The following is a 13,647-nucleotide window of genomic DNA, read 5'->3' on the forward strand; positions in this document are numbered from 1 at the left end:
GCAGGGGTTTAAAAATCGATCAAAAATTCTCATAAAATTAAAATGAAAAGATTTTAAGGTGTTTATGAGGACCATGCACACTACAAGCTGCCTAACCCCATGAACAAAAGTACAACATTTGTGTTTGTTTTGTTTTCTAAAGGATCTCTTCGCTCTTGACATGGATCCATACCGCTACAGTGGTGTCAACATGACTGGTTTTAGGATCCTGAACACAGAGAACAGTCAGGTGACTGCCATCATGGAGAAGTGGTCCATGGAGCGCCTGCAGGCCCCGCCCAAACCCGATTCTGGCCTATTGGACGGGTTTATGACGGTAAAACCATATTTTGGTCAGATCTTTCCATGGGCACCAGGGTCATTACAATTCAAACATTTCATTTATAAAATAACCTTTAGAGTCTAATTCGATGTGAACATGTCATCATATAGGCAGGCGATGAGGTAAAAATGATTCTACATGATAACTATTAACTGATCAGCACTCGCCCTTAGCTTTATTTAAGTCTTATGTTTGGATGTTGTCATCACAATAAGAGTGACAAAAAAAAACAATTTTTGGCACAATGCCAACACCATCCTGCTTTCGTTCCTCACCCAAAAGCAATCAGTGAGAAAAGAGCTTCACGGCATCCAAAGTAAATGGCTTCCGTCTGTTTTCTCCCCTGAGGACCTCCACTCACCACCTCCAGGGTAGAGGGCACTGCAAGCCTCTGTCTGTTAAGCAGGATTTCTGTTACCAGATCAAAAGACGCCGTGATAGCAGTGTTGAGGTAGCGTAGGACGTACGGACGCTCACTTATCTGGGACCGGAGCCAAGACGCAAATTCGCTCCAGAGCAGAGGAAGCGAAAGCGGCTGTATTTAAAGCCCTCATATTAGGAAGTGTGCCAGAGCAGCTGTTAAGGTGATCAAGGGCACGTGTGGCCGGGATGACTGGTTGGAATCTAGTTGGTGGGTTTCATGTGGAAAAACTGCTAGCCATAGTTTGAAAAGCCATGCATGACCTTCAGCTGGCAACCTTTGTTTTACGGCTCGGCCATCAGCTCTGCCTCATTTTGACCAGATTGTTGAGAGCTCTGCAATACGAAATCGCAGCAGAAAGAGTGTATGCTGCTGCCTTGCTTTCTTTTGAAGTTGGTTCTTTGAAGGCTTTGGTGTGATGTGCTTCCATAAGCTTTTCTAAAAGCATTATATGTCACAAGGAAGACCTTTTCCCGACTCTTCCAACAGACACAATTATTAGCGTCTGAATCAGCAAGGCTCTCCTCCCCTCTCACGCAAACACACATGGGCTATTTCTGGATCAAAATGGCGGGAGATTTATCCTCGCCGGCCCTGTACAGTAGCCGACTCATCAGGGCCTTAATGGCGTATGAGTCTGGAGGCAGGGATTGATTAATTAGACAAATCGCAATCAGTCAGCAGCTAATGTATATTGACATGGTGAAAGGTTCCGTAAATACTTGATGTATGGCTTCATTTGTCTGCTGTATTTACAGTGTTGTGCATTCAAGTAGAGGCAGGAAGGTAATTTACAGGGGAGAGATCATGACAGATTACGCCAATGGTAAAAAAACAAAGACTCAGGCTTTTCCCCAGACCTTGTGCTTTTTTCTCCACATACCTCTTGACTACATCAGCGTTGTAATGATAAGGATCAAAGGACTGGAGTGAATTTTGAAACTGTGCAGCTTTTTTGCTGCACATTCAAAAAAAAAAAAATCTTCAGGTTCTACTGTTTTCCCCAATAATTAAAGACTGTTTGAATGCACATCAGCAGTAAAAAAAAGGCATTTTTTGCAGCATGTGCTGCAGTATTTTATGTGAACAGGCATCTTTCTCCAGTGTTGCTGGTCATCAGTGCTTTCAAATCCTCATCACTTTAATATATCTTATAACATCCTATAATATTTAGGGTCACCAATCAGAACTGCTCACTGGACCCACATGGAATACGTGTAACGCTGATTAGTATTCTGAATACAAAAATTAAGTCTTCAGTGTTTAGTCCACAATACATTTAAAAGGCAGAATTTACAATACTATCTAATGCTTAAATACAGATGTGCCATAATGTAATAAACAAAACAAACCTGCTGTCATTAGAATTATAGTAAAGTAAAATTCAGCTGGAATAAGAAAAAACACTAAACAAATGACAGTTATGGTTTTCTTTTTTCAGTTCATATATATGTCATATCAGGTTAATTCCTTTAATAGCACTTTTGTTAACCCCTGATTTATGAAATCTAATTTTGCATATTCTTTCTCTTTAGCCTTTATGTGATGATTTATCTTCCTTCTAGAAGACCCTGCCACAAGTCATGGCATAACATGCGTAATGAAAATGACCTAACAAGCTCCACAAGCTAATTAACATAATTTCTCTTCCTGCTAATTGCTTTAGCTTCTGTCTGATTTGCTCTGAGTGCACTAATCTTTAGCAGATTCGCAAAACACCCTGGCATGTCTGGTGCCCAGCTCCAACACTCCTGGTGGGAGGTATGGAAGGAAAAGTGAGAGCCCATATGTCAGTCTTTTCCTCCTGTCCCTCTGAAACTCAGGGTCAATTAAACATGCTCCGCCGTCAATATTGTCTCCTCCAGCTACTACCCATAATCCCCAGCTTCCAAACACAGCTCATTTGTAGCTCCGAAGCGCTTTTTCCGTCTCCTTGTTAACATGCGGAGGCCAGAGTCTGGTGCTACAGTCTGAAACACTGATTGATTCTCCGCTGCCTGCCTCTCCTGTGCTGATGGATACAGGTCTCTGCAAATGCAAAGTGACAGTGAGGAATCAAACAGGCAGGGAAATATTTTCTGACAGGATGGCATTTTTCGACATGCTAATCTTTCTCTATCTCTTTCTTTCTCTCATCTGTCTATTGAATCCATCCTTGTTTTCCTACTCTTTAAATGTTTTGTTTTGAATATGTGGCTACGTTGACAGTATCAACTGATACCTCAGACTAGTACATGTTCTATGGAATAACATGGAAAACAACATCATTTATCTGAATTAACAGAAAGCCAGAAGAGGGCAAATAATGAAGGGTCTAGTCTAGTTCTTAGTTGTTTTGCCGATTGGCAATCGACATGGCAAAATGGCAGGTGAGATAAAGTTCCTCATGTTTTTGATTATAAAAAGGTTAATTTAGCAGAGCTTTATACTGTAACTGTACAATCTTATAGTAAAATAAATCCTATAATCTGACCTTCTGATGGCTGCTAATATATAAGGTAAAATTGTTAGATTACAAAATATAAAAATGGTTAATTAGTCATAATTTACAAAAGTAATCAAATGTAATTAGTTACATAATTTTTTATAGTAATTGAAATAGTTTCTCTAATATTTCATTTTAAATATGGTAACTTGTAATTACATTTCCAGAATAACCTTCCCAGCACTGGTGGACGGGGGTTATGGCTAAAAGCCAGAGAACAATAAGTTTGCAGCTCAAGTGACCAATCCAATTGTCTTTCATTCATTAATCCTTTTAAACTGTCAGCACTTTCTCAGCTGGAACTTGCAATCGATCCTATGATGAAAAAAGAGACAATATACTGTACTAAAAGTTCTAACTGTAATAGAATTTTGGAGAGAAACACAGAAAGAAAAACATTTCATGTACGGGAATAATGGTGGTATAAAATACATTTAATATACTCTTAAAGCCCTTTATTGTTAATCCTCTTCATGCGTTTGCGCTGAGCTCCTATTCCTTCTAAAAGCCATTTGCAACTGAGCTGACAATTTAAACAATGTATGAGCTACTTTAACCAGTCTCTCATTCAAGTGACTCCATTATCTTCCCTCATCCCACAAATGGGGGGAAGGTTGATTAGCTGATTTGAGCCGATCTGCATGCCGCACCTAAGCATTATAACTTGTGAAAGCAGATTTTTTCCCCTGCCCCTCAGCAATTATTTTGCAAATTGGACTAATTGATTATGTTGAGCTTGTCTTGCCTCTTGGTTTTTCGAAGACTTGATTAGTAGCTGATGGAAAAGATTGGTGTGGGAATATACAAGCAAGTTAAATTGGTGTGAACTGGAGTTCTTACTTCACAAAAAAACAAACAAATCCACTCTCTACATGGCACCACCGCTGCATGAGTAGGAGAACAGACATGAAAGAAATCTCTAGTGCTCTGGGAGCCGAGGTGCTAAAGCCCTCAGTCCTTTCGTCTGCTGCTTTTCTCTATTGTCTTGGTTCTGTCAGAGCATCTGCGGGAGTGGATAGTGGAAGCAAACACTACTGCTCTCCTAAATCTTGTGTTATTTATTTTTTTTCTGACGATTCTCTGTCCCACCTCTCCACTCCCATGAAAATCGAAGAGTCTGTAAGCTGTTGCCTGCTATAGTGTCATGGAAGCCATCCACTTTTTGGATGGGCCGGCCGGAATTTGGCTACGGCTTAGCCCATATGCCGACTTAGGTGTCTGGACACGGGTTTCACTTGTGTATTGTTCTGGCAGCTGGATTGATGCTCATTCTCGCTGGCACCCCGCCCCTGCTGCTGTTTGACATCCGAGGGCCACAGGCTGTGCCACATAAACCAGCCAATACCTGAAACCTCCAGACTCCACCTCTACATGAATCCTGTTTCCCGTCCTCTCCCAGGATGCAGTGGTTGCTAATGTTAAAAACATTAGTGCATCCGATGTTCTACTATATATGGCTTCCAGCTTGATGCAGTTTATGACATCGAATAAGCTGGTTATAATTTTTAAAATTATAACTAGACCCTGGTGACAGGCAATGCAGGACAACTGGAGGGAAACTGCAGAAAATGTGTTTGAGAATGGCGGGGCTTTTTCACGTAATTGTGTTTTTCAGAGCAGCAGGCTGTCACACGGATCCTGAGCAGACATGCATGGCATATATTAATGACTCTCAGCCTTGCAGTGTCACCGTCATGTATCCAGCCTGACAGGTGCCCCCCCAGAGAAGGGTTACCGTGGAGACAGAAGTGTTGTGTTGATTCTCCTTTTTTTTGGAGGGGGTTGAAATACTGTGATGGTGTCTAACCCCCCCTCCAAAAAATAAAGACAGGTGATGGATGTGTGTGTCCTTTGATGTGACCCAGCATGTATTTTACGCAGGATTAGCATACAGGAGTACGTCTTTGAGGGTCATGTGCGGAGGCATGTTTCACACTGTCAGTACATCGCCTCCTCTGTGAGACAGACGTATCTTGTGATTCTTCACTCGTCTTCAGAGGGAATGCTGTAGTGTTACATCAGTGGTGCTTTGTTCGATCTGTGTTTTGGAAGAATACTGATGCGTGAGATCTGTGCTGCTGTTTAATGGCAGGATTCCCAACTGAGTCGTGCTTTCATTTAAAGGGTAGTCATGTCGGAGCAGAATTTCGTATTGAATACTAGAACGATTCAAGGTAAATCTGTGTTTTGGAGCCAAGTACATGGTTTAGTATACAGTATTTAGATAATTATTCTGCCTCTTTATTTCCCATAATTGCTACTAGGGCACCCATGGCCAGAATAATTTTACCATATTTGTATGAAAATTATCACACAGACCCATGCAGCACAGGCCTGTCTATAAAATTTTTAACAAATGTTATGTCCTTTATGGGACCTTTAGTTCCTTATGGAACTACCATCTGGTTCACCGCATGCATAACAGAGTGTGTGACTGTGACAAGTGGAATTCGGGCTAAGGGAATTATGATGTGCATGTGAGATACATATTGTATTACAATTTCATCTCATCACGATCATCGTTACAAAGTGTGGCTCAAGCTGCATGTCATTAAATGTGTATGAAATATTTAACTGAATAACAGTAACTGAGAGATAAAGAGTAGTAACCAGTGCATAGTGACTACTGCTGGAGATGTTTTCTCCAAAAGGTAACTTTAATTAAATATTAAATATATGCTTTTCATATGCAGATTGTAGTTATGTGAATCAACTGGTCACACTAATTTATAAATTGGTTGGATGACCTTTTTTCAACTAGCACGATTTTTTCTATTACAATCTTTATTCTTTATTACATTTTATAGTTATCCTGGACAGGTCTGTATTCATATTGGAGCAAACAGAATGTATATTAAATGAGAATTGAGAATGAGAAATGAGAAATGAGATGGTCTCCGTCAAAGCCACAAGGCATCATTAGGTCATTTCAGCCACTAAGTCTCTCCTCATTCTGTGCGCACACACACACACACACACACACACAGACACACACACACACACACACAGCCGAAACAGAGCACAACCACTGGGTGTGGTTTAGACTGAGAGAAAGAGAGAGAGGGGGGGGGGGGTTACAAAGCATCATATTATAATTCCACATCATTTAAAAAGCAAATGTGGAGCGTGGTGCTGGAAAATATAGTACTAACTCACAGGAGCATTGAAAACATGCAGAAGTAAAAATGGCAGGTTACAATTCAAGCCACATTGCTACACACACACGCGCACACACAGATACACACACATTTTTAAATACACATTAAGAATGCAGATGGATCCCTCAGTTTCAGTGCTAGAAGGCTAAAAAGCCAGTGATTGTGCCGAGTGTTTAAGACTATTAGTCCTCTTGATGCCACATCTTAGTCACGCGCCCATGGGTTCTGCTAGTTAAGCAGTATGGCAGAGCGGCTACGCTAAGGCAGTACACAGACAATTTAAGGGCTGCCCATTTGTATGCCTGACAGAGTGAGGCATTTTTAATTGGAAAAGCTACTTTTCAGGACTTAAAAAGCTCATTTATGCTCTTGAAAGTGAGATCAAATGCTGTGGCGGTGGCGAGAGGCCATCCACCTCAACCCTTGCTCTGGAATTCACTGCCATTAGTCTTAAGCAGACAAAGCGGGAGAGAGATGGATACAGCTAAAGATTATTAGCTCACAAATAAAAGGAGGATGAAGAGAGAAGAGGGATAAGTACTGTATATGGCCAGAAAGTCAGAAAAAGTGATGTGTTTCCCAATCCCTACTTTATTTAAACTGTGGAGTTATACTGGGATTGGGGATGCCTGCAGTCGACGAACACAAGTACTTTGTGGAACTGACCTTTAAGTGATCTTTACGTGTTTTCTGCTGCTCTCCAGTGAAGCATGAGCTGTGATTAGCCTTGCTTTGACCTCACAACATAGCAGAATGCATCAGATACAAAAGTAGATGCTCTGCTGTGCTACCGTACATAGTGACACTGGCCTCACAACTTGGCTTTCATCAAGGATCGCTCAGATATGACTCCTCATTGGTTCAAAAGCATTGCACATGCTGCTAAAACTCGGAATGAATAGAGATACAGTGTTACAGCTTCGGAACACTGGAACAGAACATAAAAAATGCCCATTTGTTCAACACATTCCCTGTGCAGGAAGACTTAAAATCCCTTTAATAGATAAATAGATGAAACAAGAAAATGCCGCTTGGTAGTGTTAAGGACATTTTTTCTACTATACAGCTAGAACAGACCCTCAGGGCACTATTCAATGTTCAAGCACTAAGCCTGAAACATGAACTGAACATACCAGTGCCATGCAGTAACACATTTCGTGCACAAGACCAAAATTATAAGTAATTATGATTCAATTAATAATTATACATTTAAATAATATTAACAGCAGTATGGGAAATAATTACTTCTTTACCTGGAATAATTTGCTCTGGATAAGGGCCAAATGCCATAAATGTAAATAATTTGTTATATTACTTGAACTTTAAAGGGGGCAACATAAACATTGCAGTCAATTTGAAATCAATAAATCAATTCTTTAAAAATATTGATGCAGATTTTTTTGGACTTTGTTTTGTCTCGCAGAGGAAGGAAAAAACTCACAGAATGTCACAAACATTACAGATGAGTTTAGAGTGACTTGGACATTTACATGAATCTCTCTCATCCTTACATGTCTTGCCTTTTTTTCTGCATTAAATGTAGACAAAATTAGGAACCTGCTGTGTGCATTGAACCTCCGTCACTCAAAAAAGGTTAATGTCTAACGACATGTTGCTGCTTCTTGTGCTTATTCCAAAATAGAGTCCAACGGACAATAAAGAAATAGAAGTAGTCCACACCCGCACTCATTCACTCTTGCCCCCCTCAACATTGTGCTAGTCTCTGATCCAGCATCAGGTCATAAAAGTATACTGCATACCAGGTTTTACAACCTTTTCCAACCAAAAGAGTATCTGTTAATCCTAACACAAACTCCCTTCATTGTAGTTATCTAAAAAACATAGTACCCTTGTTGTTGTGTAATTATTTCTGACAACCAGAACATGATCTTTAATGATGTTTCCAGAAATTTTGTTTTCATTAAAACAGGGTGATAATTAACAGCTCTTAAGCACATTCATTCATTCGGGATCATTGCACAAGCAGTGTTTCCAGAAACCTGATAGTTTCAGCTCAAAACCGTATAAAAACGCACCAAAACACTTATAGCATCTCATACAAAATTTAACTGTCTTGGCTACTGAACGTGAATAAGAAATGGCTTCTCTTGTGTTTTCTTGTCCCATTCGGGCACATTTTATTGTTGTAAAACATACTGAGTACATTGGGTGCAGAAGATTTCTAAGGTTCCAGTGAGTGCTGTGATGGCCACAATCTGGAAGTAAAAAAAACATAATTTCACCATAAACCCACCACGACCAGGTGCTCCCCACATGATTTCAGACAGAGTGAAAAGATTTATCAAAAGAGTTGTCCTAGAGCCAAGGACCACTTTAGAAAGACCTGGAGTAGCAGGTACAATCGTTTCAAGGAATACAATAAGAATTGAACTTACCCACCAAGGCCTGTATCCACACTCACAAAACAAGACTCCATTCTTGTAGGAAAAGCGTGTTGAAATGTGTCTAATGTTTCCTGAACAACATTTAGACATGATTGGGAGAATATTGTATGGTCAGATGAGACACACACAGCCAAGGAAACTTAATAATTTACAGAAGGGACCCACAGAACCTTCAGGATCGTTTTGTTTGGAAGAATGTGTAAAAATCATAACTGAGCAACGCATGTATCTAGGTTCAATACAGCTGGTGAAGCTGTCGTTACCAACTAAGGCTTTGTATTAAATACATTAAATAAGTATTAGTATTAAATATATTTCAGTAAGCATGTTTTCCTTATGTCATTCTATTTTTTTTTAGACGTAATGTAATGGACATCTATGGTTGTCCGGTTATTTCTTTTGCATGTGTGGACTGACTTTAAATCCCCACCAGATGTTGGTAACAACCCATCCAGTCACATCATTAGAAATATGTTTACTTCGAAAATTGATATGTTATTTTACCACCTGTAAGCTCCTCAAACTTTAACCTATAGAAGAGGCTCTGAACAACACAGTTGCATAACTATCATATTTTTGAGCTGTTTAAATTTTTTTTTCCCCACAGTGTTTCAGTCATATGAGAAAAGTTAAGGACAGCAGGCTGGAATGGTTGTGAGTTCAGTTCCCAGCTCAGTGTATAATTTGTATACTCTCCTCATGATGTCTGGTTTTCAAAGTCAGGTGAGCTGGTAGGTGAACTGGTGAAATTAAATTGGCTATAGACTTGTGAATGGATGGAGTGTATGTGTGCGCTGACACCCTGACCTGCATGAGTCCCTGCCCTGCTTCCATTGTCCCAGCGTAGTCCATTGGAGCTTGTTGTTGTATTTTATTATTTTGATTTGGCCAGAGATACATTTATAAGAAGAACATAAAAAGAACATAACATCCAATCAAACAATTTGATGTTTTTTGGTGCATTTTTGGTGCATTCCAATAAAATTAAGTCTCATTGGAAGTCTCTCTAAGTACCCATGCACAAAATGGCTTATAACTGTTTTGAAATTCTATCAAAATGACTTTAGGGATTTAAAAGTAAATTATTTACATAAGTGGCACTTAGTGAGGAGAAGCTAGAAATGAAGCCTCTGTGGTGTCCTCCTGACAATAAAGGACACTCACTGCCAATGTGTTGGAACACCATGCGCCATTGATGAGTGGGTTTAAAAAACTAATGTAAAGTCACAGCAGATTGCTTTAAAAAGGAAACACAGGCCATAACAGCGCACTCAGTGCTAATGATACACACTTTAAAGCCCCCAGCAGCTATTTGGCTGTACTCAGCTTTATGAGAAGAATTCAATTAAACTGATTAACCATTTAGACTGGCAATTCAGGGTTCAAGTTGTTTATTGGAGACAGCTATACGACTGTAGCCAAGGCAGAAAATGGCTCTAATATGTACACTTTAACAATAAATAAAATAGATTATGATTTTTCATTAATATGAAGGTTCCTAATGTGATTTTTTTCATTGTTCATGGGAAGTGACTGATTGTTTCGAAATGTATGGTGACCATTATGGCAACTAACACATACTCAAATAAGACAGGGGCTACTATAGTCTCATCCACTTCTGAAGTGAAAAGTGAAAGCGAAGTGATTATCATTGTGATTCACTGCAGCACAGCACACGGTGCACACAATGAAATGACTCCTCTGCTTTTAACCATTACTCTTAATGAGCAGTGGGCATCCATGATGGTGCTTTACTTAGTGGCACCTCAGTGGCACCTTGGCGGATCAGGATTTGAACTGGCAACCTTCTGATTACGAGACCGCTTCCCTTAATCACTAGTCCACCACGTTTTTTTTTCTCACTATAAGTCACATACAAGAACAATTATGAAAGCAGGGGAGCAGAGAAGTCAGATAGTTAGTTTTGTTAGTTTTGCCTGTTTCCAACTACAACTAACAAGCTTATTTAAAAAATCCCAAGAGATATAACTTATGTAACTTATATAGCGTATAACTACAACAACAATACATTTTTTTGTTTCTGCCTTATTTTGTATTTGCTTGTAAAACCACAAGCAGAACTCCAAAGAAAGCTCATATGGAGAAAAAAAATTACTGATCACCTTTAAAGAATGAAATATTAATGGGAATCTTGAAATCTTATTATTTGTCAACTGTGTTGTTCTGGTGTGATGACGAAATTATGCTGAAAAGTCAAATAAAAATAAACAATGCAATGTCAAACCAAACTGCAGTTAATGTACATTAAAATTCACTAAAGATAAAAAACATACAAGAGTTTCTCACACACATTTAAAAGCAATAAAATGTGTTTTAAACTAATTTCAAACTAATTTTGCCGCTGAAATTGTCCTGTTTGACTTTGGCACTACTGACAATTGACCAGCATCTTGATGCCTGGAGAAGGCAGGAGGATGGGGTCACCACAGGGCATGAGTTTCTGGGTCCGTCTCTTTGATGGACGTGTGGCGAAAGGGAGTCTTCGTTTCCAGGGTAATCTCTGTGCTGGATGTGTGGGGAGAGGGATTCTGAGTTTTTTGGACTGTCACTGTGTTGGAGGTATGAAGTTAATAACAGACATGAATTGTAATCATTGGCCTAGAGCACAAAGGTGTTAAAGTGATATTATTTTCAGACAGAAAGTCTGATTATCAAGAAAAAGAATTGAGAAAAATCTGAATTGAGATTTTATTTAATTATTTTTTATTTAATTAAAATGATTTTGAAATTATTAATTCATATTGTGGGTCTTTGTAATTATATACTCTTAATGTCTGAAATAAGTATTTTCTACAACTGCTTTTAATATTTGCTTAAACCAAATCCATTATAACCATCTAAAAAATAAAAGTAATAAATTCGGACCCCTTGCCCTCACATCTACCAAAAGTAGCCATAATGTTACCTTTCAGTGCCTTATTAAATGACATCTTTTCTGTGTATGTTTGACAGCATGAAAAGGTTTATGCAAGGCAGAGGCTGTTTCTTATGGTAGCAACCAGACAAGAGTCATCAGTGGTCCAGAAGGCTGTGCTTTTTTACTGAACCCCATAGATTTAGCTGATTATGGGCTGAATGGTCAGACATTCAGCTGGAATGGAACATAAGCTCGGTTCTGCCATGTGTCATCTGGTCAAATGCTCCATTTTACCTAAACACATGGAAATGGAGCAGATTTCGATCATAAAACCTGGTTTTATTGATATTTTTTAAAGGTCCATTAGTACTCAGACTGTTTTCTCCCTCACACAATCACAAACACTGCCATGTTATTGTGGCCCACAAGGGATCAATATGTGGTTTTGAGAGGACAAATTGCTAATTTGCCAACTTATTCATTGTTACCAAGCCTGGACCAACAAACCTTTTACTGCTAATTAAATTTCCTGTAACTACCATAAAATTTGTTAGGTACCTCTCCACTAGAATTGACTCATTACTGGATCATGTGCACTGCATATGGAGTAAAAGTGTATAGGAGAGGAGAGGAGGGGGCTGGGTGGGCGAGTGGATGTTATGGGATGTGAGTCTGCATGAGATCCTACAAGGTGAAAGCGCCACTTCCCAGTTGTACAATGAGGAGCGCACATTAGTGGCATAATGGCTTCTTGCAAACATGTGGCGGCAACATGCTTGTGGTAGATTAGATAACCCTTGAGCCTGAAGAGCGGGACGGAGAGAAGACTAAAAAGGAGAAGAAAACAGAGAGAGAAAGAAAGCAATGACATTAAAGCCATGACTGAAAACAGATGATTTCCTATTTAACACTCCATTGAGTTCCATGGTATTCCGAATCCTGTCTGAAGCCGTGGCAGTGCCGGCGCCTCTCACCCATTTTACAATAACATCCCCTCCACCCCTCCTTCCCAACTCTTCTTCCACGACTCCATGGCCCACTGCTTCGATTTCCTCACAAAGGAGTCAGCCGTATGAAAGACACGTGGTGCTCATGCTGAGAAAGCATTAGCGCCTGAGAAAAAAACAGCAGCATTTAAGTAATAAGGAGATGCTTTTCAATGGGAGGAAGACAAATTGTACCAACAGATGTTTTCTGGAAAGCGACGTTTCAGAAAATTGGAGGTGTCTTATATACTCCGCTCCTTCATTTCACCGGAAACAGGCAAATAACAGCTTTTGGGCTGCTTTTCGGGGACAGCTTCAGTATTTTGGGCTGACTAAGAGGCACACATTAGATCATCTTTTACAGACGGAATGGAGAAGAGAGTGTTTAGCATTTCTGTCAGGCTGTGTGGCGGAGGAGCTGTCTACTTAAGCAAAGAAACTAGGATACCTGGGTTTTATTAATGGCTGTCAACCAATGAAGACATGGAAACATGCAGCAGAGTCAACAAGAGCTTCACAAAGAGAGCAAGCATCTTGAGAGATTGCACCAGAGCGTGTGAGGGAGATTAGCGCTAAGATATTGGGTCTCTATGGCAGCTTTGGCTTGGGCCAGGCCTATTTGCCAAAGCTCTGGCAAACTCAATTAAAGGCCAGATTTCCCTCAGGAAGAAAGGAAATGTGAAATTATCCCTGCTTGTTAAACCTGTCACTTAATTTCAATCTAATTATTGCTTATGATCTTAGGGACCTTTTGAGTTAATTGTTTTTTTCCCATCTGGTTATGGTTGGTGTTGAATAAAGATGCCTGTTTTAACTTAACTGGACCTAGCATTACCATTAATCTCTTTTCAAATGCAATTCAATAAAGCACTTATCATTTTTCATTCTTTTTTTAATTCAATATTTTACATAAAACTCAGCATAACAATTCATTTAGCAATGAAAAGGTTGTGACTGAGTCAGTCTTTTTAAAATCTTTTTCTTATATTAAA

The 13,647-nt window shown here is 39.5% G+C and overlaps 1 protein-coding gene across 1 annotated transcript in view; it reads left to right on the forward strand.

Moving 5' to 3' along the window:
- Positions 1-13,647, forward strand: part of grik2 (glutamate receptor, ionotropic, kainate 2) — a 161,671-nt gene that overhangs the window by 61,481 nt on the left and 86,543 nt on the right. Inside the window, exon 7 of the mRNA XM_028978938.1 lies at positions 143-316. Coding sequence (XP_028834771.1) covers positions 143-316 — 174 coding nt within the window. The remainder of the gene's footprint in view (positions 1-142; positions 317-13,647) is intronic.

Source organism: Denticeps clupeoides, chromosome 5, assembly GCF_900700375.1.
Source record: "Denticeps clupeoides chromosome 5, fDenClu1.1, whole genome shotgun sequence".
In the NCBI taxonomy this organism is placed as follows: domain Eukaryota; kingdom Metazoa; phylum Chordata; class Actinopteri; order Clupeiformes; family Denticipitidae; genus Denticeps; species Denticeps clupeoides.